This window comes from Triticum urartu, chromosome 4A (assembly GCF_056163025.1).
Source record: "Triticum urartu cultivar PI428250 chromosome 4A, HENAU_Tu73, whole genome shotgun sequence".
Taxonomy (NCBI): domain Eukaryota; kingdom Viridiplantae; phylum Streptophyta; class Magnoliopsida; order Poales; family Poaceae; genus Triticum; species Triticum urartu.
In genome coordinates this window covers 478,684,534-478,712,233 of record NC_141876.1, presented here as the reverse complement: position 1 = coordinate 478,712,233, position 27,700 = coordinate 478,684,534, and the positions used below count along the sequence as shown (strand labels likewise).

General features: G+C 43.7%; 2 protein-coding genes across 2 annotated transcripts; one reads left to right on the top strand and one right to left on the bottom strand.

Annotated features, from left to right (window-relative positions):
• Window positions 1-10,349: 10,349 nt before the first annotated feature.
• LOC125552192 (coronatine-insensitive protein homolog 2) lies at window positions 10,350-13,259 on the top strand. Its single transcript, XM_048715674.2, has 3 exons — window positions 10,350-10,945; window positions 11,467-11,944; window positions 12,055-13,259. The coding sequence occupies exons 1-3, from the start codon at window positions 10,455-10,457 to the stop codon at window positions 12,844-12,846; spliced, it is 1,761 nt and encodes a 586-aa protein (XP_048571631.2). The 5' UTR covers window positions 10,350-10,454; the 3' UTR covers window positions 12,847-13,259.
• Window positions 13,260-14,754: 1,495 nt separating this feature from the next.
• Window positions 14,755-17,536, bottom strand: SR45A (RNA-binding (RRM/RBD/RNP motifs) family protein). Its single transcript, XM_048715666.2, has 6 exons — window positions 17,364-17,536; window positions 16,572-16,603; window positions 16,333-16,444; window positions 16,087-16,236; window positions 15,681-15,744; window positions 14,755-15,555 (listed from the first exon to the last, which is right to left on the bottom strand). The coding sequence occupies exons 2-6, from the start codon at window positions 16,601-16,603 to the stop codon at window positions 14,966-14,968; spliced, it is 948 nt and encodes a 315-aa protein (XP_048571623.2). The 5' UTR covers window positions 17,364-17,536; the 3' UTR covers window positions 14,755-14,965.
• Window positions 17,537-27,700: the final 10,164 nt, after the last annotated feature.

The window sequence follows — 27,700 nt, the reverse complement described above, 5'->3', positions numbered from 1 at the left end:
TCGGAGATACCTGTAGAGCATCTTTATAATCACCCAGTTGCATTGTGACGTTTGATAGCACTCAAGGCATTCCTTCGGTATCCGGGAGTTGCATAATCTCATAGTCGAAGGAATATGTATTTGACATGAAGAAAGCGATAGCAATAAAACTGAACGATCATTATCCTAAGCTAACAAATGGGTCTTGTCCATCACATCATTCTCCTAATGATGTGATCCAGTTATCAAATGACAACATATGTCTAAGGTTAGGAAACCTTAACCATCTTTGATGAACGAGCTAGCCTAGTATAGGCTTACTAGGGGCACGGTATTTGTTTATGTATTCACACATGTATTTAAGTTTCCGATCAATACAATTCTAGCATGAATAATAAACCTTTATCATGAATGAATAAATATAAAATAACAACTTTATTATTGCCTCCAGGGCATATTTCCTTCAGTGTAGCCTGCTACCTCTTGAGCACTGCGTTGGTTTTCCCTTGAAGAGGAAAGGGTGATGCAGTAGAGCAGCGTAAGTATTTCCCTCAGTTTTTGAGAACCAAGGTATCAATCCAGTAGGAAATAACGGGCGAGTCACCTCGTACCTACACACACAAATAAGAACCTCGCAACCAACGCGATAAAGGGGTTGTCAATCCCTTCACGACCACTTGCAAGAGTGAGGTCTGATAGAGATAATAATAATAAGATAAATATTTTTGGTATTTTTATGATATAGATTGAAAGTAAATATTGCAAAATAAAGTAGATGGGAAACTTATATGATGGAGAATAGACCCGGAGGCCATAGGTTTCACTAGTGGCTTCTCTCAAGATAGCATAAGTATTACGGTGGGTGAACGAATTACTGTCAAGCAATTGATAGAAAAGCGAATAATTATGAGAATATCTAGGCATGATCATGTATATAGGCATCACGTCCGAGACAAGTAGAACAAAACGACTCTACATCTGCTACTATTACTCCACACATCGACCGCTATCCAGCATGCATCTAGAGTATTAAGTTCATAAGAACAGAGTAACGTCTTAAGCAAGATGACCTGATGTAGAGGGATAAACTCATGCAATATGATGTAAACCCCATCTTTTTATCCTCGATGGCAACAATACAATACGTGTCGGATCCCTTTCTGTCACTGGGATCGAGCACCGCAAGATTGAACCCAAAGCTAAGCACTTCTCCCATTGCAAGAAAGATCAATCTAGCAGGCCAAACCAAACTGATAATTCGAAGAGACTTGCAAAGATAAACCAATCATACATAAAAGAATTTAGAGAAGATTCAAATATTGTTCATAGATAGACTTGATCATAAACCCACAATTCATCGGATCTCAACAAACACACCGCAAAAGAAGATTACATCGAATAGATCTCCAAGAGAATCGAGAAGAACTTTGTATTGAGATCCAAAGAGAGAGAAGAAGCCATCTAGCTACTAGCTATGGACCCGAAGGTCCGAAGTAAACTACTCACACATCATCGGAGGGGCCATGGAGTTGATGTAGAGGCCCTCCGTGATCAATGCCCCCTCCGGAGGAGCTCCGGAAAAGGCCCCAAGATGGGATCTCTTGGGTACAGAAGGCTGCGGTGGTGTAAATAGGGTTTAGTGGTGCTCTTGGATGTTCTCGGGGTATATGGATATATATAGGAAGAAGAAGTATGTCGGTGGAGCAACGAGGGGCCCATGAGGGTGGAAGGCGCGCCCCCCTGCCTCGTGGTCGCCTCGTTGATTGCTTGATGTCCACTCCAAGTCTCCTCGATCACGTTTGTTCCAAAAATAACGCTCCCAAAGGTTTCATTTTTTTGGACTCCGTTTGATATTCCTTTTCGGCGAAACTCTAAAATAGGCAAAAAAAACAGCAATTTGGGTTGGGCCTCCTGTTAATAGGTTAGTCCCAAAAATATAATAAAAGTGTAAAAATAAGCCCATTAACATCCAAAATAGATAGTATAATAGCATGGAGCAATCAAAAATTATAGATATGTTGGAGACGTATCAAGCAACCCCAAGCTTAATTCCTGCTTGTCCTCGAGTAGGTAAATGATAAAAAAAGAATTTTTGATGTGGAATGCTCCCTAACATATTTCTCAATGTAATTTTTCTTTAGTGTGTCACGAATGTTCAGATCCGAAAGATTCAAGATAAAAGTTTAATATTGACATAGAAATAATAATACTTTAAGCATACTAACTAAGCAATCATGTCTTCTCAAAATAACATGGCCAAAGAAAGTTATCCCTACAAAATCATATAGTCTGGCTATGCTCTATCTTCATCACACAAAGTATTAAATCATGCACAACCCCGATGACAAGCCAAGCAATTGTTTCATACTTTTGATGTTCTCAAACTTTTTCAATCTTCACGCAATATATGAGCGTGAGCCATGGATATAGCACTATGGTGGAATAGAATGGTGGTTGTGGAGAAGACAAAAAGGGAGAAGATAGTCTCACATCAACTAGGCGTATCAACGGGCTATGGAGATGCCCATCAATAGATATCAATGTGATTGAGTAGGGATTGCCATGCAACGGGTGCACTAGAGCTATAAGTGTATGAAAGCTCAACAAAAGAAACTAAGTGGGTGTGCATCCAACTTGCTTGCTCACGAAGACCTAGGTCAATTTGAGGAAGCTCGTCATTGGAATATACAAGCCAAGTTCTATAATGTAAAATTCCCACTAGTTTATGAAAGTGGCAACATAGGAGACTCTCTATCATGAAGATCATGGTGCTACTTTGAAGCACAAGTGTGGAAAAAGGATAGTAACATTGTCCCTTATCTCTTTTTCTCTCATTTTTTTATTTGGGCCTTCTTCTTTTTGCCTCTTTTCTCTCTTTTTTTGTCCGGAGTCTCATCCCGACTTGTGGGGGAATCATAGTCTCCATCATCCTTTCCTCACTGGGACAATGCTCTAATAATGATGATCATCACACTTCTTTTTACTTACAACTCAAGAATTACAACTCAATACTTAGAACAAAATATGACTCTATATGAATGCCTCTGGCGGTGTACCGGGATATGAATGAATCAAGAGTGACATGTATGAAAGAATTATGAACGGTGGCTTGGCCACCAATACGATGTCAACTACATGATCATGCAAAGCAATATGACAATGATGAAGCGTGTCATAACAATGGAACGGTGGAAATTTGCATGGAAATATATATCGGAATGGCTATGGGAATGCCATAATAGGTAGGTATGGTGGCTGTTTTGAGGAAGGTATATGGTGGGTTTATGGTACCGGCGAAAGTTGCGCGGTACTAGAGAGGCTAGTAATGTGGAAGGGTGAGGGTGCGTATAATCCATGGACTCAACATTAGTCATAAAGAACTCACATACTTATTGCAAAAATCTATTATTTATCGAAACAAAGTACTACACGCATGCTCCTAGGGGGATAGATTGGTAGGAAAAGACCATCGCTCGTCCCCGACCGCCACTCACAAGGAAGGCAATCAATAAATAAATCATGCTCCGACTTCATCACATAACGGTTCACCATACGTGCATGCTACGGGAATCACAAACTTCAACACAAGTATTTGTCAAATTCACAACTACTCAACTAGCATGACTCTAATATCACCATCTCCATATCTCAAAACAATCATCAAGTATTAAACTTCTCTTAGTATTCAATGCACTTATATGAAAGTTTTTATTATGCTTAAAAGCAAATTTCCATGTTGTTCTAAAGGACTCTCAAAATAATATAAGTGAAGCATGAGAGATCAATTATTTCTATAAAATAAAACCACCACCATGCTCTAAAAGATATAAGTGAAGCACTAGAGCAAAAACTATATAGCTCAAAAGATATAAGTGAAGCGCATAGAGTATTCTAATAAATTCCAATTCATGTGTGTCTCTCTAAAAAAGGTGTGTACAGCAAGGATGATTGTGGTAAACTAAAAAGAAAAGACTCTAATCATATAAGACGCTCCAAGCAAAACACATATCATGTGGCGAATAAAAATATAGCTCCAAGTAAAGTTACCGATGAACGAAGACAAAAGAGGGGATGCCTTCCGGGGTATCCCCAAGCTTAGGCTTTTTGGTGTCCTTGTATTTTACCTTGGGGTGCCATGGGCATCCCCAAGCTTAGGCTCTTATCACTCCTTATTCCATAATCCATCAAATCTTTACCCAAACCTTGAAAATTTCACAACACAAAACTTAACAAATAAATCTCATGAGCTCCATTAGCGAAAGAAAACAAAACACCACTTCAAGGTAATATAATGAACTCATTTTTTATTTATATTGGTGTTAAGCCTACTGTATTCCAACTTCTCTATGGTTTATAAACTCTTTTACTAGCCATAGATTTATCAAAATAAGCAAACAACACACGAAAAACAGAATCTGTCAAAAAATAGAACAATCTGTAGTAATTTGTAACTAACGCAGACTTATGAAACCCCAAAAATTCTAAAATAAATTGCTGGACGTGAGGAATTTATCTATTAATTATCTGCAAAAATAATTAACTAAATAACACTCTCCAATAAAAAATGGCAGCAATTCTCGTGAGCGCTAAAGTTTCTATTTTTTACAGCAAGATCAAAAAGACTTTCCCCAAGTCTTCCCAACGGTTCTACTTGGCACAAACACTAATTAAACACAGCCAGAACAGAGGCTAGATAATTTTTTTATTACTAAACAGGAGGGGAAAATATTGGGTTGTCTCCCAACAAGCGCTTTTCTTTAAAGCCTTATAGCTAGGCATACGATTTCAACGATGCTCACATGAAAGACAAGAATTGAAGCAAAAAGAGAGCATCATAAAACACGTGACAAGCACATCTAAGTATAACATACTTCCTATGCATGGGCATCTTATACTCAAAGAAATTACCAAGTCAAGCAAAAACTAGCATATGCAAGGAAGGGGAAAGAAACAATAGCAATCTCAACATAACGAGAGGTAATTTAGTAACATGATTTCCTCTATCATAATAATTAGATGCAGGATCATAATAAAATTCAACAATATAGCTATCACAAAACATATTCTTAACACGATCCACATGTATGCAAAGTTGACACTCTTCCAAAATAGTGGGATTATCATTAACTAAAGTCATGACCTCTCCAAACCCACTTTTATCAAAAACTTCATAAGATTAAACATTCTCCAAATACGTGGGATCTAAAGTTGACACTCTTCCAAACCCACTTTCAATATTATTGCAAACATTATAATCAATCTCATATTCATCATGGGGCTTAAATAAATTTTCAATATCAAAAGAAGAATCACCCCAATCATGATCATTGCAACAAGTAGTAGACATAGCAAAACTAGCATCCTCAAGCTTAGGGTTTTGCATATTATTAGCACAACTGACATCAATAGAATTTATAGTAACATCATTGCAATCACGCTTTTCATCGAAAGAACTATCAAGTATGGGTGCAATAGCAACGATCTCATGTTTAACATAAGGAACTATAGCAAACTCATCTTCACAAATATTGGCATCATGGCCACAAGAATAGCAAGCATCATGTTCATCAAGGGATATTTCAATCAAATCATCAGAATCATAATTATCTATAGATTCATGCATATCATTATTTTCTTCTGAAGCAACGGTCATTCTTTCAATAAATTCTTTGACATACACATTATGAGCATAGTTTTCATAGCAATATTTAAGTATGTCCAAATTTTCAGATTCGTAGAGAGTAATATCATACTTTTCAAACAAAGAAGCAACTTCATAAGCACCCTTAAAAGCAACAAATTCTTCAATTTGTTCGATATCGTAGTAACTATAAACACCCTTTGCATAAGAAGATAAGATTTCATTATCATTAAACTCACATAGGTAGGGGAGGTGTTTTTTAGGGTTCTTAGAGCAACAAGTAAGATCAATAATTTCACAAAGATTCCAAGCATAACATAGCAATCTGTTTATTTGATCCCATAAGAGTCTCCCTTTTTCAGACAAACGGTGACGCACAAAATGAGCATGCTCATCTAAAGATTTCCCATCAACTAGGCTAGTTGGGGTTTCAGCATGAGCGCATAAGGATCGAAGATGACCCAAGTAGAAAATTTTAAGTGGATCCATATCAATAGATTTTTAGCAAGCAAAGATGCAAGCAAATAGAAGGCACATGAAAACACAAAGAAAGATACATACGGGAAGAAGGCGAACAGAAAAAGAGCGAATAAAACGTCAAGGGTGAAGTGGGGTTGAGGAAAACGAGAGGCAAATGGCAAGTAATGTAATGTGAAGGATAAGAGTTGTGATGGGTACTTGGTATGTCTTGACTTGGCATAGATCCCCCCGGCAACGGCGCCAGAAATCCTTCTTGCTACCTCTTGAGCACTGCGTTAGTTTTCCCTTGAAGAGGAAAGGGTGATGCAGTAGAGCAGCGTAAGTATTTCCCTCAGTTTTTGAGAATCAAGGTATCAATCCAGTAGGAGACCACGTGCGAGTCACCTCGTACCTACACACACAAATAAGAACCTCGCAACCAACGCGATAAAGGGGTTGTCAATCCCTTCACGGCCACTTGCAAGAGTGAGATCTGATAGAGATAATAACAATAAGATAAATATTTTTGGTATTTTTATGATATAGATTGAAAGTAAAGATTGCAAAATAAAGTAGATGGGAAACTTATATGATGGAGAATAGACCCGGGGGCCATAGGTTTCACTAGTGGCTTCTCTCAAGATAGCATAAGTATTACGGTGGGTGAACAAATTACTGTCAAGCAATTGATAGAAAAGCGAATAATTATGAGAATATCTAGGCATGATCATGTATATAGGCATCACGTCCGAAACAAGTAGACCAAAACGATTCTACATCTACTACTATTACTCCACACATCGACCGCTATCCAGCATGCATCTAGAGTATTAAGTTCATAAGAACAGAGTAACTTCTTAAGCAAGATGACATGATGTAGAGGGATAAACTCATGCAATATGATGTAAACCCTATATTTTTATCCTCGATGGCAACAATACAATACGTGTCGGTTCCCTTTCTGTCACTGGGATCGAGCACCGCAAGATTGAACCCAAAGCTAAGCACTTCTCCCATTGCAAGAAAGATCAATCTAGCAGACCAAACCAAACTGATAATTCGAAGAGACTTGCAAAGATAAACCAATCATACATAAAAGAATTCAGAGAAGATTCAAATATTGTTCATAGATAGACTTGATCATAAACCCACAATTCATCGGATCTCAACAAACACACCGCAAAAGAAGATTAGATCGAATAGATCTCCAAGAGAATCGAGAAGAACTTTGTATTGAGATCCAAAGAGAGAGAAGAAGCCATCTAGCTACTAGCTATGGACCCGAAGGTCCGAAGTAAACTACTCACACATCATCGGAGGAGCCATGGAGTTGATGTAGAGGCCCTCCGTGATCAATGCCCCCTCCGGCGGAGCTCCGGAAAAGGCCCCAAGATGGGATCTCTTGGGTACAGAAGGTTGCGGCGGTGTAAATAGGGTTTAGTGGTGCTCCTGGATGTTCTCGGGGTATATGGATATATATAGGAGGAAGAAGTATGTCGGTGGAGCAACGAGGGGCCCATGAGGGTGGAGGGCGCGCCCCCTGCCTCGTGGTCGCCTCGTTGATTGCTTGACGTCCACTCCAAGTCTCCTGGATCACGTTTGTTCCAAAAATAACGCTCCCAAAGGTTTCAGTTTTTTGGACTCCGTTTGATATTCCTTTTTGGCGAAACTCTAAAATAGGCACAAAAAACAACAATTTGGGTTGGGCCTCCTGTTAATAGGTTAGTCCCAAAAATATAATAAAAGTGTGAAAATAAGCCCATTAACATCCAAAATAGATAATATAATAGCATGGAGCAATCAAAAATTATAGATACGTTGGAGACGTATCATAGCCTTCTAGCGGTCCCCTGAAGCAGCATAAAATTGTCATGAAGTGCTTTTCCACACACGAAGGCACTCTAGTGTGTGCCCAACAAGTGCGACAATTATGTGAAGAGGCGATTTGCCAAAGCCTTGCCACATATCTCACCGACCCATGAACCAGGCTGTCCGACCGATAATAGCTAGATTCCACTGCTCCTTCCTTCTTGGGTAGCAAGACAACCAATGTCCTACTAATGCCGCCGAAACCATGCATGTCGCCCTTCCAGAATGCATCCGCCACTCGCATGATATCACACTTAATTATCCCCCAACAAGACTTGTAAAACTTGTCGGTAAAACCATCGGGCCCCGACCACTTATCCGGTGGCAAGGCTTTGACTACTGCCCACATGTCCTCCTCTGTTATAGGTGTCTCGAGGTGAGCCAAATATAGGTTGGGGATATCCAACACGCAAGATCTAAAGTGTATGCATGATCTGGCCCCGAACTATGAAGAATTCATAGAAGTTATCGATTGCCACCGCTAGGTTTTCCTACCCTAGTATGACGGATCTGTCGACCTAGAAGACATTAATTGTGTTACGCCTTCTCCAGTGATGGCCGCATTTTATCGGCCCACTTTAAGCATCTGTACCAATCAGTTTTAGCCAAAGAAATCCTCTACTACGCAAGATAAGATACTTCATCGATGAAAGTGCCTAAAATAGATACCCTTTTTGACCGATGCATCTCATGCATCTTGGCTTTGTTTACACATGATGTTTTAGGTCTCTTCCAACGCAAAGGTGCTTATTGGATGAGGTGTTAAGTGCGCTAAATAGCTTAGCAACTCAAGTCCCCAATTTATACTCCCTCAGTCCACGAATAAGTGTATGTTTGACATTCCAAATTTCTCCACAAAAGAGTGCATTCTTATCCTAATGCACTTTAAAGTAGAAAAAATGATTCTCATCACACGGTAATCAAGATCAATAACATTGAACACATGGTCTACTCACTTTCTACATGCACTTAGCTCCTTGGGGACGGGGTAATTAAAGAGGAAAGAGATGATGGCTTGCACCTTCCCACTGTACTCCCACTGATCTTTTTTACTTCGCGTATTAGATTTGTGTCGAAGTCAAGCATTGCAAAGTTTGACAAAATTTATATTAAAAAGTATCAACATCTACAATACCAAATTTATATGATGGCATTGTGAGTTTTGATACTTTTTTCTATAAGTTTGGTCAATAGATACTTTGACTTCGAACCAAACTTATATGCAGACTAAAAAAAGACCTGAGAGAGTATTCTTTTTACTCCACTCCATAATGTGTCCTAAAATTTCTATATGTATACTTACTCGTGAACAGAGGGAGTAGTTGCTTAACCTGTTGTAGCTAAGCTCACTTCATTTAATAATTTAGCACCTAAACCCGTTCATGCATTGATGAGTTTTCTTCATTTAAGTCTTTTGTCTAGGTTGGCGTGCTTGACATTGGTTCTTCTTGGGTCACCAAAATGCTCTCTCTCCTCCTAATTGATGTGGCGTGTCATATTTTTTCTTATGCTGCTTGCTTAGCACGTATGCACCATGAAGCATCAGGAAGGGCCTTAGACTACTCACAGTGGGGAGTAACTTAGACTAGTAACATGTATATGTTACTACTCTATGTTACTACCTCCATACTGGGTAGTAACATATGTGGGGTGTCATGCAACTCTTCATTTATTAGGCTATAGACTTATCTTGTATTGGTATGTGTGATGTTACTCATAGTACTAGTAACTAGTTATGTTACTACTTGCCTCTCTTTCATCATTAATTACTTGCCATGTCATATAGTTTGTCTAGATAAGTGTGATGTTACCACCTATGTTACTCCCACTGTGGCTAGTCTTATAGCTGACTCGACTCATGAGGTGTTCAAAGGCATATTTTATTGAAATATACTTTGTGCTCATTAATAACAATTAAACGTGCCAGGGGAAAATCCAATGGTAATAGTAGCAATAACTCATGTCACTTGTGTTTATTATTGTTGCTTAGACTACCCGCAGTGGGAGTAACATAGATGATACATCACATATATCTAGAAAAAATCTAGCGGTCCGCCCCCGGGATCTGTCCCGCGCAGGCAGTGGTAACCGTAAAAGCCCTATACCTAGACCTAGCCCAGGGAAAGGAAGGAAAAACCCGACCAATCACAGCACGGAGAGATAAGATTGGCAGAGAGAGAAAAAAATATCTTCCCCGGGGGGCTCGGGGGTCCCATTTGGCAGCCCCCGCGACGGCCAGAGGAGGAAGGGGGCAGAGGCCGCCCCCATCGCGCAGCCGCACACCACCCGCAGAAAAAGGCTTTTGCGTCGTCCGGACGACGTCCCCTGAAAATTTCCCAATTCCCATCCCATCCCCCCCCCCCCCCCCCCCTTTCCCTTTCCCACTCTACACCCAGGCGCCCGCCCGCTCTCCCTCTGCCTCATCCCAACCCCACCCCCCCTCCACCCCCGTTGAAATCCGCGGCGGGCGCAGATCGGGGCGCAGATCGGGGGCCGGCTCCCGGCGATGGGCGGCGACGGGCGGCACCTGGGGAGGACCATGAGCTTCGGGATCCCGGACGTGGCGCTGGGGCTGGTCATGGGGTGCGTGGAGGACCCCTGGGACCGCGACGCCATCTCGCTCGTCTGCCGCCACTGGTGCAAGGTCGACGCGCTCAGCCGCAAGCACGTCACCGTCGCCATGGCCTACTCCACCACCCCCGACCGCCTCTTCCGCCGCTTCCCCTGCCTCGAGTCGCTCAAGCTCAAGGCCAAGCCCCGCGCCTCCATGTTCAACCTCATCCCCGAGGACTGGGGAGGCTCCGCCTCGCCCTGGATCCGCGAGCTCTCCGCCTCCTTCCACTTCCTCAAGGTGCTGCACCTCCGCCGGATGATTGTCTCCGACGACGACGTCGCCGTGCTCGTGCGCGCCAAGGCCCACATGCTCGTCTCCCTCAAGCTTGACCGCTGCTCCGGCTTCTCCACCTCCTCCCTCGCTCTCCTCGCCCGCTGCTGCAAGTAATTTCTCCCCTCCTTGTTCCGGTTCACAAATGGTGTGCATGCATTAGTTCGTTTATTAATTACTGCGGTATCTCTTTCTTGTCCTACGAATTAATCTGTAGTTTCAATTGTTCTAGTTAGTTTTTCTCTTCAGAATTGTGTTTTGTTCTATTTGGAAAGCGTTGGTAGATGGGATGTTTGTAAAGCGAGTATATATAAGATGGTTCTTTTGTTCATTTGGAAAGGGGAAAGTAAGTGTAACGTCTCACCTTTTCATGATGTAAAACATCATGCTACTCTTTGCAATTTGGGAATAATTCTAGCTTTGGAGCAGAAATTAGGAAATGTGGACTTTAACTGCCTTACTGAGTTGGGGACTTTGCTTAGTTGTTTATACTTTCTTAGAGAACTATGATACTTGGTGGAGATAGTTTTGAAAAGCAGATTATCAAAATGGTGCTGTAGAAGTTTAGTAAGAATGTAAGAGCATGCATTCATAGGTTACTAGTTTAATTAATCATATTTCTTGTCATGTGCAGGAAACTGGAAACGTTGTTTCTTGAAGAAAGTTCTGTTGCTGAGAAAGAAAATGATGAATGGCTCCGTGAGCTTGCTACCAGCAATACTGTCCTTGAGACGCTGAATTTCTTTCTGACGGATCTCAGGGCATCCCCTGCACATCTTCTCCTCCTTGTGCGAAATTGCCGAAGGCTGAAAACTCTCAAGATTAGCGACTGTTTCATGTCTGACCTGGTCGACCTGTTCCGTACAGCAGAAACACTACAAGACTTTGCTGGTGGTTCCTTTGATGATCAAGATCAAGGTGGGAATTATGCTAACTACTATTTCCCTCCTTCAGTACAGCACTTGAGTTTGCTCTACATGGGAACAAATGAGATGCAGATATTATTTCCATATGGTGCCACACTCAAGAAGTTGGACCTTCAGTTCACATTCCTTACCACAGAGGATCACTGTCAATTAGTCCAGCGCTGCCCAAATCTAGAAGTTTTGGAGGTATGTCCTGGCAAATTATTTTAAATGTTTTTCCCATCTTTCCTGTCTGGAAGTCTGATAGTGAATAAGCTATCTCAAACGTGTTTTGTTGATAATTTGTCTTCCAACAGGTGAGGGATGTGATAGGAGATCGAGGGTTAGAAGTTATTGCGCGGACCTGCAAGAAATTACAGCGACTCAGAGTCGAGAGAGGAGATGATGACCAAGGAGGTCTTGAGGACGAACAGGGTAGAGTGACACAAGTAGGATTGATGGCTGTAGCTGAAGGCTGTCCTGATTTGGAGTACTGGGCAGTACATGTGTCTGACATTACAAATGCAGCTCTTGAGGCTATTGGCGCATTCAGCAAAAACCTGAACGATTTCCGACTTGTCCTGCTTGATAGAGAGGTGCATATAACTGAACTGCCCCTTGACAACGGGGTTCGGGCTTTGCTGAGAGGTTGCACCAAACTCCGGAGGTTTGCATTTTATGTGAGACCTGGAGCTCTATCAGATATTGGCCTTTCTTATGTTGGCGAATTTAGCAAGACCGTCCGCTACATGTTGCTTGGGAATGCCGGGGGGTCTGATGATGGACTGCTGGCATTTGCACGAGGATGCCCAAGCTTGCAGAAATTGGAGCTAAGGAGTTGCTGCTTTAGTGAACGTGCATTGGCAGTTGCAGCCTTACAGCTGAAGTCACTCAGATATCTTTGGGTGCAGGGATACAAGGCATCTCCTACTGGCACCGATCTCATGGCAATGGTACGCCCCTTCTGGAACATTGAGTTTATTGCACCAAATCAAGATGAGCCTTGCCCAGAGGGTCAGGCACAGATTCTGGCATACTACTCTCTGGCTGGGGCAAGGACAGATTGTCCTCAGTCAGTAATTCCCCTCCATCCGTCAGTGGGAAGCTAAAAAGACCACCACCAGTTTGACTGTACATACATGTTTGATGCCAGCAAAACCCACAATGCGGTATAGGGACATTCCACCTTACAGTGCCAATTACGGGACTGAAAGCTCAAGTAAAAGCGACCCACTCTGAACTGCCTTGGTATCTTAGGGGCAACATTTTTGGGTAAGCTGTTCATCTGGCCAACATGGATATCTTTGTGTACTACACCATTTTGACATGGCTCGGACACGCATTTTTGTAATAATGTGCCCAGTTGTAATGGCATTTTTCTGTTCTTGAGCTTTGCCCACTGTATTGTTGTTCTACAAACAGTATTGGATTAGTTGTTGTACCATCTGTGAAACAATCTGCACAATGTTATGTTTAACCCATGAATATCTTGAAATTTTGCTGCGGCTTGGCCTCAGTTTTACTGGTTGTGATTTTCTACCTTCTCTTATCTTTGGATTTGTATGGTGAACGGGCTGTTATAGGCTCTATGGATTGCAGGAAGCAGTGATTTATTATGTTGAAATAGAAGAACAGAATATTGAGATGTCACTTGCTGTGAAATTTTACATGATTTCCGAATACTACATGAGATTCTGCATAACACACGAATTTTACAACTTTTGCTAGGAAGGAATTTAAGAGAGGGTTGAGGGGAGAAGGTAGAGAAAGATATTTCAGAACTCAGAAATTCTGCAATATATGCTTTTGCACAGGAAGCAGCTTCAGAGGATTGAGAGGGTGGAGAAAAATAGAGTGAAAGTGTATTCGACAAATGATGTTCGAGCTCATACTGAGATCTTATAGTATGGAAGCTATATGAATGAATTTCATAGAAATTTGGTAACCTACTCCTATTAGGCAATGGACTTTGAAGAAGAACTCTTAAAATTCAAATACTACAACACAAATCCTACGATCTAAAGAGACTCTTAGGGCATTTGAAATAAAGGAAAATTGCAGTATCGAATTCCTATAGAAAAATCCTGACTGGGTCATCTGAAACAAAGAAACGACTCACCAATATTCCTATGAAATTCTTATAGAACAAAGCAATCCATAGGAAAATTTCTGCGTTTTTCCTTTGTAGTATGCTACAAATCCTCTATTCTTAAATAGATGCAACCCACTACCTATTTTTCCTCTTCATGCAACTATGCTGCATCATAAGTCATGCATGTGGTCTTACAATTTATGCACTGATTATTCATGCAACCATGTCATCATCAATTATGCATGTTAATTTGTTTCACTTATTTTTGTGCGAGCATAGACGGTCATGTTACACATTTTTTATAGCATGACCTACATATATTTATACGTTGGACGCTTGGAGCAAATATATGCATATTTTTGTTAAAAACGGCACTCGTTTGACTTCAATTCAATAGATTTCTCTTTTTGTATAATATTTTGCCACATGCTTCATATACTTTATTGTTTTTAAAACATATCCAAAGAGCATTTTTAAATTTGTTTTTAATAATTTTAGTTTTTTATGATCTATTTATACATATGTTTCACCTGGTTCCGTAGCAACACGCCGGACATCATCTTGTTCTTATGAATAGGACAACCCATAGGAAATTCTCTGCGTTTTTCAATTGTACTAGTATGGAAACAGGAGTTCTGGAGTATTCTTGTGTTTTAGATCCCGTAGGAATTCAGGTTAAATATCTCATTTCATACAGTTTTACCATTTCTACTTTTTTTAGTTCCTACGAGTGCTAAGTTACCCAACGCTGAAGAAAACACAGTGCGGCTGCAAGATAACCAGAACACCAGAGCAGATCAGCAGAACATACTCCCTCCGTCACGTAATACAAGAGCATATAGCATGGGTACTCCCTCTGTCACATAATATAACATCATATAGCATGGGACAGAGGGAGTACAAAACTATCCGTTAGCCAAATCCATGATGTAAACTGCCAACCAGACTGAAAACAGACACAGAAGTATCCAGTACAGCATATAGCATACATATGGCATGCAAGTCCAGAACCATGACGAAATACAGCTGCTTCACTAGGTGCACGATCATACCATCCACACTGTTTACAAACATGCAAAGTAACTAAAATTCCAACATCACAACGGAAATACGGTGGCCTGGCGCTTCGTAAAACATCAGGTGCTTGCTGAGGTTGAGCGCTCCGTGGAGACGGACCTCGAGCATGAACTGCGGCTGTGAGCATAGCTTTCTCTGGAACGCCTCTTCCCAGGTGACCTGCTGCGCGATGCCTTGCTTCCGGCGCGTCCTTTCCGCGGAGAACAGCTCCTTGATTCTTCTGACGCCGGGGAGCAGCTGCGGGAGTAGCTCCTGCGTGGCGATATGCTGCGAGAGTAGCTCCGTCTTCTGCTCCTTGGAGAATAGCGCCTGCTGTAGTATGCTGAAACAGAACGGTCGTGGGAGCGCGACCTCCGCCTACTGTAACGGTATGGAGATCTTGAACGGTGGCGGTGACCATGGTGGGGTGAGTAAGACATGCGCCGGTCGTACGGTGAGTAGGACCTTCGCCTGTCGTAGGGAGACTCCGACCTGTCGGAAGGAGTGTATGATCTCCTTCTTTCATATGGGGAGTATGATCTACGCCTGTCACGACGAGAGTATGATCGTCCTCTGCGATAAGGAGAATAAGAGCGTTCTCGCTCAGGCGAGTAGCGTGAGCTGTAACGGTCTCTCCTAACAGGTGACCTGCTTCGGGAATACCTCCTTCCTGGTATCACCATATAATCAAATGTCAACAATCACATGTTATATGAGGTGTCAGCGGTGCACACTTTCTAGCACACAATTCATGGTACTAAGGTATCGAAGATAAATCATGACACAATAACTTACCACGCGATGATTTGGCGCCCAGATACCTTCCCGGTGTTGGGGTTCGACCTCGTCTTCGCTTTGCCTGTGGTGGAGAAGGGGCTCAAAATCAGTACTTGTGTTTTATGTCAAAAGCAAGACCGAATAAATTATTGGGGATCTGAAGAACATAAATGGTAAGGAAAAACAATAATGGTGGGCGTACGACCCTTTGGTTGAGGTAGCATTGTTTCGATCTTAGGTTGTGTATCTTTTGAATTGATGCCAAACAGCTGCGGCATCAACCTGCTGCTGTCAACAAAATCTTCAAACAAGAAGAACATTCAAATATTTAGCTTGGAAGGCTAATCTGTACATAATAATTCCACTCCATATAGAAGAAGGAGAATGGACAAATATCAGAGAGTTAACATTCTTTTGGCAATACCTTCTCAACAGTAATGACACGACCTTCCAGCACTGAACGGTCAAGATATTTGATGCAGCGTTCTGCCTCCTTAAGAGTAGCCATGGTGACAAACCCAAATCCACGTGATTCCCTTGTCCATGGATCAAGTACTATACTTGCATCAATCACCTGTGGCACAGCCAGCAAGATAAATAAGTGGAATTGTTAGCAATCTTCTCATATGCGTACACTATTTTCCTCAGCAAACATTTCCATAAAGATTACCTCTCCCTCTGTAGAGAAATGCTTCTCCAGATCTTGATCAGTTAGACGAGATGATAAACCAGTCACGAAGAGATTGTTCCCAGGGTTCTCAACATCACTCGAGTCCACACTCCTAACACATTACATGGATATCACTATCAATTACTCCCTAAAATTAGAGCCAGAAATGCCTAGACTCCAAAACATAGAACATGGACACAAATATAATATTAGCATTTCTGACGATAAATGTTATTTACCTTGAACGACTCCTGTACCTCGAATACGACATCTGCAAAACAGACAGGCAAACGAATCAATACCCACCAGAGGACTCGTATAGAAAACTCTCAGATAAGTAGCACGTAACTACATTTCTAAATGTATCATGGCTTCGCAACATACTACCGCATAGCGCCAATAGATCATACAAATATCTAACCTGACCATAGAAGCTCCGATCACTGCGACAGCTTGATTTCAAGCATGCAACAATCCACCATCAGTTTACACTTTACAGCGTCGAAGACATGTGGTCATAAATTGTTGCGTGTGCAAAAGCTTGGGGACCTAATTACATAGCTACAACCTTGTTTCGTGTTCAGTTCAGCCAGTTCAGTGTTAGAGACTGTCTGTTCCCGGAACAGTTTCCTTCCCAGCAATTCAACGTTCGCATACACGTTACGCGGGTTCAGTAAATCTGTTTCCCCCATCGCGTTAGATACAATCGCAGTCCAGATGAAACCACTACGCACAGAACACGAATTGGGGAAACATGACCGCTACAACCTAGGAATTCTCGGTTTAATTTGCTTCATGTCATATAGATCTAGCGCGTTTGCGAATCAGAGTTGAGGATCAATCAGCCCCCGAACCCTGACGCACGTTTTTCTACTGGCAAGTGTGGGTCTCATGGGTCTCTACTATGTGCAAAACTATCACCGAATCAAACAGAGCAGAGGGCAGGATGAATCCGCAGCGCCATTTTCACATCCGAAGTATAGTACTGTATCATGCTACCGACGGAACAGGAGAAGAACCCGAGAGAATACCTTTGCTTCGTCGCCGCTGCGACTGCGACCCTGGCCTCCGAAGCCTCTCGAGTCTCTGTCTTTCGCTTCGCCTCTGCGTCTGTCTATCAGTTGCGACCTGCGACACCGCCTCTGATTTCCCGCTGGATCGCGCACGCGCGTGTGAATAAATAGATAGGACCTGCGGGAAGGTTCTGGAGGGAGCCGGACGCGAGACTTTCTCAAATCCAGTTGAATCAGCCGAGCGAACGCACCGCACGGCACTACCTTCCGCTTCAACACTTGGCATCTCTCTGAGCCATCAGTTTCCCCCTTTTCCCACCTTTTTTCTGCCGGCTTTTTTAAAATGGTCGTAAATTTAGGAAGCGTGTGGCAAAACTTTCAAAGGGCTGCGTTGCGATTTTAATCTTGGCACTCATGTGGCAAAAAAAAATCATCCACCAGTCACAGCGCGCCTGCTTAAAGTTATAAGCTCGTTGCTTCCAAAAAGAAATTTCTATTTTTTCCAAATTATTAATGGCAGAGGCCTAATGGGTCGAATCGACCCAAATAGCAGAGGCATTAAATAACGCACCTGAGCGAACAAAGACAAAATCACTAGTTAAAGAATACTCATTGCAAAGGTTATCCCATCATCAAAGGCGCTTACAAGTGACACACGTGAGTCACTTGTTGTAACCCATATGTTTTTTTTTGCCATAGATTCATTTATTCAAAACATTTTATCTTTTGAACCGTGCGTCTAAATCCTGAACCGTCTTCATCGTTGGATTTCTTGCGTTGAGATCTGCAAAACTACATCTCATGTTAATAGGTTTCGATAGACTTTTCTTCACAAAAACAAAAAAGGCAAAAGGAAGAAAAAACAAAACATGAATACAAAAGAAATGAAAACCCAAAAAACCCGATCCGCGTAAAAAATGGAATACAAAAAACCCGAAAGAAAGAACTCGAAGTCCGGAAGAACGGTTGCGGTTTTCCAACCTTTTTAAAGTACAAACCATGATTTTCCTTTTTATCGAAGAAGCACAAGTGTACTTCTTGCGGAAGTAAAACTCTGCTTTCATGAGAAGTAAATTTGTAATTCTCATGGAGGCACATCACAACTTTTTTTTCAGCTCTGCTTCTTGTGGAAGCACATATTTTCTTTTTTCAAGAAGTATAGTTGTGCTTTTCATGGAAGCACATTTTTCCGAGAAGCACAACGAGCTTCTCTCGGAAGCAAATGTGTGCTTCTCGTGGAAGCATATTTTTTTCCTGAGAAGCACAGCTTTGAAAATGGGTCTCTCCCCCCTTCCCCCTTCCCCTTCCCCTTCCTCGGGCGACGAGAACAGAGTGAGACAAAATCCCCAATCTGCTCACCCCCTCCACCTACCCCACATTAGTTCGAGCTCTCCCCACCCCAGCCTCCACCTACCAACTCTCATGGCGGGGGCGCACCGTCATGGGTTGCGGATCCGTCGACTTGCACCGACAACTCGAGTTGCGGAGCCACGGGCGCTCCCACTTCCAGGAGAGGCTCCACCACTTCAGACCGACCCCAACTCGCCGGAGGCTCGACGGGAAATGCGTCGGGTGGTGTTGGAGCGCTTCCCCAATCGGGAGGAGTGGGGAGACATCCACCTCGACATCCTTCGCTACACGAACTTCGCCGAGCACACGCGCTTTCATCGGCAATGACAGCCGCGTGGATGTGGAGCTCCTCTTCTGGGCGATTCAGGAGGCCGAATCACAGGATCCAATACAGTCGGCGAAGTGGGCATACTTCAAGACGGCGAATCCGTCGCGGCTCAACATCAGGCCGCCATCGGTGGAGGGGATTGCCAGCATTCCGCCGGAATTCCTTCCGCCGGGGGTGCAACTGCCCCGCCACCGCCAGTGAAGGAACTGATGCCCCTGTCCATCCTACATCAGCGTCACACCATCGACCCCCCTCCCTGGCCGGGTGAGGAAGGTATGCATTCGATCCGCCTGTCCTCCTCATTTCGCTCTCGTTTGTTGGATTTGCGTTCGCGGAGGATTCATTCGAAAATTGGGAAGAAGAGTTCGGCTATTCGTTTGGTTGATTCGGATAAATCTAGGGTTTCCCCCAATGCGTTGATTGATTCTACTGAATCTGTTGCCGTTTCTGCGGCATCTAAGCATGTGATTAATTCGAATTTTGGCGATAGCCCGTTGAACAACGAGATGATGATAAGCCAAAAGCCGTCCTCTCTGCCCAACCAGGTCGTGACGGGTCCCAGTTTCAGTATACGTGACCCTGGTAGGAAAACACATTCTCAGTTTACGCGTTCACGTGGAAAGGGTGACCTAGAAACTATAGAAGAGCACTTTGGCCAGCTCTGGCTCATTCATTCCCCTCCTCTCCACCGCCTACCTCCACCACCACCACCCCCTCGAACTGCCCCTCCTTCCTCTGGGTTCACTTGCCGGATCCAGAAGGACCTGATCGCTTCTCGCTCATTCACGGCCGCTAATTGCCACCCTGCCCCCTGCCGCATCTTTGATCCAATCCCAAGAACCATCAAGGTTTCAAGGGAGTGTTTGGGCCCCGGATCCCTCTCTTTTGCAGCCGCTGTGAAGCGAGGATTGGTGATGTCTAATCGTCGGAATGCTGGTGCGGGATCTGGCGCAGGTGGTCCTTCGAAGGCTGCCACATAGAGAGCCAGCTCGCAGGGAGGGAGGAGGCAGCCATCTGCCCCGACCTCTAAGGATCTGGCGCCTGCACCAAAGCCTACCAAATCCAAAACCTCTACTGTTGCCTCTTCCTAGGTACAATCTTCTCAGTCTGTGGAGGTGGAGATGGAGCAAGTTTTAGATCCTAGGTACAAGGACATGATTTGCTTCAACTGTAGAGGTCCAGGGCATTATGTTGGAAATTGTATCAAGCCGAAAACATGTTTTATCTGTCAGTAGAATCACAATGTGAACAACTGTGCTGCCTGGACTAGGGTTCATCCAACTGTTGCCTTCTTGGCAGTGGAGCAAATGGACTTGGTTTCTACCATGTAGATGTTCATGTGGCCAATGAATCCAAGTGGTTGAATTTCCAAAATTGTGTTGTAGTTAATATTCTTAAAGGTGAAGTGGACAAAGAGATGTTGTTGGGTCTTTTGACTGCTACTTTCTGTAAGACTAGATAGTGGCCTTGGCAAATTGGAGGCTTATCCAGCAAGACATTCCTGGTGAGGTTTCCTCCATGGAAGAAAGTTGAAGATCTTATAGAAATGCCTGCTTTTTGCCTGCCCCAGGATGTGTTTGTTACACTAACTAAGTGGAAAGGGGCGTGTGAACCTTTTGGGGAACTGTAACAGCCTGGATTTTTGCCCTTTTCTTTTTTCCTTTGATTTTCTTGGATTTCCTGTTTTGTTTTGCTTTTCCGTGGCTATGTGGTTCTGAAACTTGGGAAGATCATGTATTCCTAGGTTTTATAGTGGCTTGTCACCCTCTTCATCATCCCAAGATCATGTCATTTCCATCCTTGACCTAACCCAAAATTCTTTTGTTGGGAATATTCCTTTTCTGATAAAGGAATAACCCTTAAAACCCTAGGTTGTGAAGAAACCTATATTTTTGGCACTCCTAAAATTCCCAAATAATTCTCATAAATTTTTTGGGTCCTATCTTGCTCAAATATGGCAAAATATTTCATTTCCATGTTCAAAAATAATCCTCCAATAATTCATTTCCTATTATGTCCTAAATGGCACATTGTGAAGCAAGTGCTATTTATCTTTTCTAAATTCCACCCACACTTCTTGGACAACTTTTCCTGTCCATATCATTGGCACATGCCAAAATTAAACTCAATTTGCCTAGTAAATATTCCTGAGCAATTTTTCAAAGTTCTTATCTGAGGGAAGTGATTGTGATGGAAGTACAAGCTAGACATATCCAAATGAGTTGAAATTTTGCAAGGACCTTTATATGATCAAATAATGACTCTCGACCAAATATGAGCTCATGTAACTCATCTATGTGAGCCGAGCTCCAAATCTTAGTTTCTGGTCAGATTTTTAGTTTGTGAAGCAACTATATTTTATATTGCTTCAATTGAGCTGAAACTTTACCAGGACATACTTCTATCTATATAAACTCCCTCCACCAAGTTTTACCTCAATTGGTTAATCCAATTGCCCTTTTTAAATTTTTCCAAGTTTCGGTCCAGAATGAAGCTTTGTGAAGCAAGTGCAACTCTGGTATTCCCAAATGGCATGAAACTTTTACAGAAGCTTAATATGATCATATAACCCCTCTCTGCCAAATTTCAGCTCATGAAAATCAAGTATATGAGTGCATCATCCAAATCCCCAATTCTGGCCAGTATTGCACTTTCTACAGCAACCCTCATCTAAGCTCCTACTATTAGTCTGATTTTTGGTTATCAGCATCACCTTAGTATGTGATCATCATAAGACAAACTAGTTACCACGTTACCAAGCTGGTTTAACCACAAAAAGTTACAAACACCTTCTTACTGATTATTTTTGGAGCTAAGTGCAAATCTCTTATTTTCCTCTGGACCGTTTATTTCTTCAGTTGGACTAAGGGAACCAAGTTCAATCTACTGGACATTGTTGGCCACGCCAAAGAGCGCCGCTTGCGCCAGTGCGCGTGGTGATCACGCTTGCTTCATGGCTGCAGGCGTGCTCTGGCTTGTTTCGGCCACTATGCTCGTCTCCTCCCTCCTTGTATCGACCTCAAACCTTGTCCACGAGCTCGCCCATGCTCGACTGCGTCGCCCTGCATCGCTGCCTCGTCGTGGTTCGCCGTTAATGCGCCGCTAGAACAGTGCCCGTGCCATGCCCTGCCCCTGACCTTCATTAGAGCACTGCTCAAGCTCGCTTGTGAGCTCTAGAGCCTTCCCCTCGGCTATATAAGGAGTGCCCGAGTCCCTCTGCACCTCACCAGCCTCTCCCCAAGCCTCCTCACCCACCAGAGTCCTCGGCCCTCTCCTCTTTTCGCCAGAGCTCGCCTCGGCCGCCGCGGTTCCTCCTTGGTCCCGGCTAGCTGGAGCCTCATCCTCTCCTCCGGTGTTGTCCACTAGCTTCCTAGCATCCTTGCGCATCGCCCCAACCCCTTTCCCCTTGCCTAAGAGCCCCGGGGCCGCGTCTCCCAAGTCCGGCCGCCGCCTCCACCGTTCGGCCATCTCGTCGTCCCGGCCATCCGGTGCTCCTCTCTCCCTCCTGTCGCCACCATAGTCTCCCCCTCGTCCCCGAGAGTCGCCCCGCCCACTCTCCCTAGCCTCCTCGTCGCCGGAGTGCTCCCCCTCCAAGTAAAAGGCCGCCGGAGCCCGTTCCCGTTCCTCCATTACCACGGTCGCTCCGCTCCTCCCCGGCGCCCCCTCTGCCTGGGGATGGGTGTGTCGCGGTCCCACAATCCCGCCTATGGTCTCCGCACGGCCTGAGGTCGCCTGAGACGGCCGCCACGTCGCCGGCAGCGCGGCCCCTCCCCAGCATTTCTGTCCTGCACGGGGGAGCAGCGGGAGGAAGAAGACGAGCGTGGCTCGGCCCCTCCCCTGCGCGCGGGACCCCCTCGTCAGCCACCCTGAAGCCGGCCCCGCTTCTGCCATGTCACGTAAGTGACAACGTATTTTCCAAGAAATACGTTTCCATATACTGAAGGCGTATTTCCATTTTCAGGAAAGCATATTTTCCTCCACTGCGGCCCATAAGGCGTTTTCTCCTTTCTGAAATCGTATTTCTGATTTTGCGCCTCTACCTTATCCACTCAAGGACCCGTTGGTCATAAAATTTTCAGATTGGTCCTTCTTCTTCCACACCTCATAACTCCGCAACCGTAACTCCGATTGAGGTGAAACCAACGCTCACTTCTTCGTATCGTCGAGCTCTATCTTTTGGTAACATTTTCACTAGGTGCTTTCACAGTGAAAATGACCATTTTGCCCTTGCCTCTAATCAGCCCCCTCCGAGAACGTACCGTCCGACGTTTCGTTCCGCGGCTTCACCGCACTTCTTCCTGGAGTCTCCGTCACCCCAGGCAAGCCACAATACCCACTTGCATGATAGTCATGCAGTAGCCATGGTTTTCAACTTGAATATTTATTAAATGCTTGCTTGCTTAAAAGATGGTTATAGTTGTTTCGGTAATGCTTATGCATTCATGCTTACTTTCTTGCTATGTTATTATGCACCTGGTTGTCATGCCCTGCTAGTTGTTAGTATTCCTTTCATATGCTTATGCTTGCTAGTAGTACATGCTGATGTTGGTAATGGTTTTCGGTGCATGACTGTCGTTTGCCCCGAGTACTGTTGTTATGCATGTTCCATTTCATCCAGTTGGTTAAATGCTTGCATGATGGCATTGTTGATATGTTATTGCATGATCTTTATTGTTGATGCTAGTGGTCATGTTATGCTATGAGTAGTGTTGTACTGGTAATATGCATGCTCTTCATTATGCCATGCTCAGTTGGATATGATTCATTGTTGATATGGTGGCTAGTTATGTTACACCCGTGCTTATGTTGATACCATGTTCATGCATTGTAATTGTAGCATGTTATTTTATCATGGCTCAACATATTTGCATTCAAGTTTAACCGGATTCAATTGAATTTGAACACCCGTTGGCTGAGTCATGGTACCACCATATCGAACTGACCAGTGCAACCACGCTTACCTTTATGGGAAGGTCCTAACTGGGTCTATTTGTCGTGCCTCTCGCCGGTGCCTCCAACTAGGGAAGGTTATGGGCGTGCGGTACCCTAGCCCGGTAAGCAGACATAACCTTGTGTGCCTGTTGTTGTTATTATTATGGATCCGGTCCCCGTGAGGGACGTTTCGCCACGACGGTGGTCGTTGTGTCTTTGGTAGACATGGGGCCACCCAGGACTAGCCTAGTTGGGAGTGGGTCGGAGTGGCCGGGAGAGTGTCATGGCAATAGATCGGTTTTGTCGGAACGCCGTTGGTCCACCTGAATGGGAGTTCGAGGCCATGGGTTCCGTAGTGTGGGTACAGTGTACTAACCTCTGCAGAGTGTATATTAAATCTATCGATAGCCGCGCCCGTGGATAAGGGCCCAGTTCGTGTCGGTCACACTGTGAGTCAATACTCAATAGTAATAATAACAGTGTGCTAGATAACAACCCCGGTTCGAGGATGAGATAAGTTGGTTGTGATCGCCGGAAGGATCACTATTTGAGACCAAGTGTTGGTCATGGTTGTGATCGCCGGAATGATCACCGTGGTATCGAGAATACCAAGTTGTTGGATATTTGTGATGTTGTGCGAGAATCGTGGGTAAAGATAAAGCTCCTTGTGGTCATTTGATGATCACTACGGTATTGTTTATACCATGCTTGATTTGATCCTGAGATGATCGTGTAATGTCCGAAGTTGGTGAATGATGCATGTGATGGTTACGAGGTAACCCGAACAGAATAAATGGTGCATGTAGTGTCATCATGTTGCATGCTAGTATCCTCAGATTTATATGTTCATGCCATGATCATATTGTTCTAGCGATATTATGTTCATGTTGTTTATGCCTTGTTATCCTGATGATCTCATGATAATTCCTGCTTAACCTATAATTGTCATGCTGTTGTTTGTCTTGAATGCTTCTGGTTATTGTGAGCTTGCAAGTACATTCAATGTACTGACCTGCGTGTCATGCCAGTTTGCAGGTCGTGCCTGGATTGCTTGCTTGTTTGGTGTTGTTCCTGTGTTCACGAGTTAGGACAGACGTTCCAGCCAGAGTCCGTGCGGATTGGAGTCCATCATCGCCGTTCGTTGTTCCGCTGCCAGTAGTTGTTCCGCTGCTTCGAGTTGTTATGCTGCTTGTATAGAGCAACCGTGGTTGGCGTAATGTCGTCGTGCCGATGTTATTCATTGTAATATCAGAACCCTTGTATTCATACCCGTGTTGTAATAGAGAGCTGGTTTGTTCTATACTAAGTAGTGTCGTATTCCAGAAGACTTCACCTTGATCTCTGGGCTGGAATATGGGGCATTCCGGTTTTCTCTGAGCCGGGGTGCCACAGGCTTGGTATTAGAGCAGGTCTGGCTGTAGAGCGTCCTAGTCCGCTGGAACGTTAGAAAATGGTAGTATAGGGTTTGGTTGTTACCCTTGCTTGCTGCATTTGATTGTTGCATTTGTTTGCTGCATATAGTCATATTTCGGTTACCATTAACCCTTGTTTTATGCGTAGATGGCGGTCAACTTCCATGAGTTCAGTGCTCTTCCCTTAGCTCCCGGTGCTGTTCCTATTGAGTTCAGTCCCACTCTTGCACCTCTCAGCTTTGCCACCCTCCTTGCCGACATGTGGCATAGTATTTATTCCCTCGGAGATCCACCTCATTATCAAGTATTCCAGTTTTCTGCTGGAGGAAGAATTCGGGAATACGTTGCTCATGTTCATCTGTCAGCCCCGATTCCTGTCGGTAAGCGCACCTACAGTTTCCACGATGGTTACGGTGCTACTCCTGAGCGTGCCGTTCAGCTTGCCGCAATGGCAAGAGTCACCGGTCTTCGTCATCAAGAGAGCATGGTGCAAGAGAACCGTGCTTATTAATATTATCCCACCATCGTCGAGAATCCTAGGCGAATCTAATTTCCATCCGTCAACCCTCAAGATGACCCGGCTATCCTCGCCATGTCTCGTTACATGACGGCCGAGTGTCTTCTTATTTCTGAGTTAGTCCGAGACGCCATTCGAGCCAGGAGATTGCTTGGTGTCGCTTTACCTTAGTCGCCGCCAGCTTCTCCAACTCCTCCACCTCGTCCATCCGGAGTTTCAGAGTCAGCGGTTCCACTCGTTACTCCCTTAGCTTCCTCGTCAGTTTGCGAGCATTTGCTCAAGCGTAGGATGTAATCCTTTGTGTAGTGTTTGTGCATCTGCTGTAGCATCATGCTTGTGTGTGCCCGTGTGGAGCATCTTTGTAGCTTTTTTGTTGTGTGCTTTGTTGCAATAAATCGTTTTCTCGTGCTTCTTTGTTTTGAATCCTCGGTGTTACCCCCTTATGGAAATTACTCCTCGACCGACACCGGATCAGAAGAAGCTGTAAGCAGTACAAATATACAACAAATTCAGTTAAAAGCAATGAGATTTTCAGCCAACATCATTATATTGCAGACATCCGTCCGGATACAAATTGTATTCAGATCAGACTATCAGTGACGAGTACCTGTTAGAGATACACTTTATCGCATCAATGATTAAATCAACAAGAAAACAAAATTAGGTCAACAGTGCATTCCAAGTCAAAGGTATGGGCTATGCACAATGAATTCAGTAAGGACAGTCAGACAATTCTTGTCATATAAGTAATCAGCTATCGGACTGACAAAAAAAATATATGTCATTCCATTCACCAAGAAAATCAGTCCCGTCCTTCTCCACAATTTATTGACGAAGTGTACAAAGATAAGGTTCCTAGTCTGCATCGGTAAGGTATGAATGGATTCCCATGCAAGATATTCAGTCTTCTCGATAAAATACTACAAAAACTTCTGGCATAAGGTATCGAGTCTTCCCTAGCAAAGTCTTTAAGTGGGGAAGCTTATGAGGTACGATACCCCGTTTTTCCTCAAGAAGATATCCATCGAAGGCTTCGAGCGCAAGCCACCCAGTCTTCCTCAGCACGATATCCCGATGGCTTCCAACACAATCTGCCCAATCTTCTTCTGTACGATGCTGGTACACGACATTAAATTATGAATTGTCAGCATATGACAGTATTTCCAAGTGGTAGATCTGCGACAATTTGGTCTGAAACAAAAATCAGTCAGAACAAAGGTATGCCTCGAGAATCAGATATTTGTTCATTAAAGGAGTATGCTGGCACATCGAGGCAAGTCTCTCGCACAAGGAAGAATTCACGGTACACATCCGACAACCTCACCGGTTATCCAAGAAACTAAAACCAGTGGGTGATGCCACAATCAACGAGTCTTGAAGGAAAGACAACATTGAGACAATAATCTTGGCAGTGATTATCAAGATCAATCCCGCATATCCAACCATATGATGTTATTAACCCTGTCACTGTCCGGCATAATCCCCAATAGTATTGAGATATGTATAACCACACGTGAGCCAGATAAATATACTGAGGCTCAAAACAGGAACCAGACCAAGGTATGATTGCCAGATATTGTACGTAACAGTATTCAGGGCCGCAAAAATAATCAAGGATATATATAAGGCCCCGCTCTTTTAGTTGAGGATCCAGATGAAGAAAGTAATAATGAAAGAGCAAGACCAACAATACATGTATGTCGGTTATTATGTGAAAAACGTGGATGCCCAAGTCCGTCTTATTCCACGACAAACCTAAGCAAAGATCCACCTAAGAGGTATACTCCATTGTGGTAAGGACCTCATAGCGAGGCAA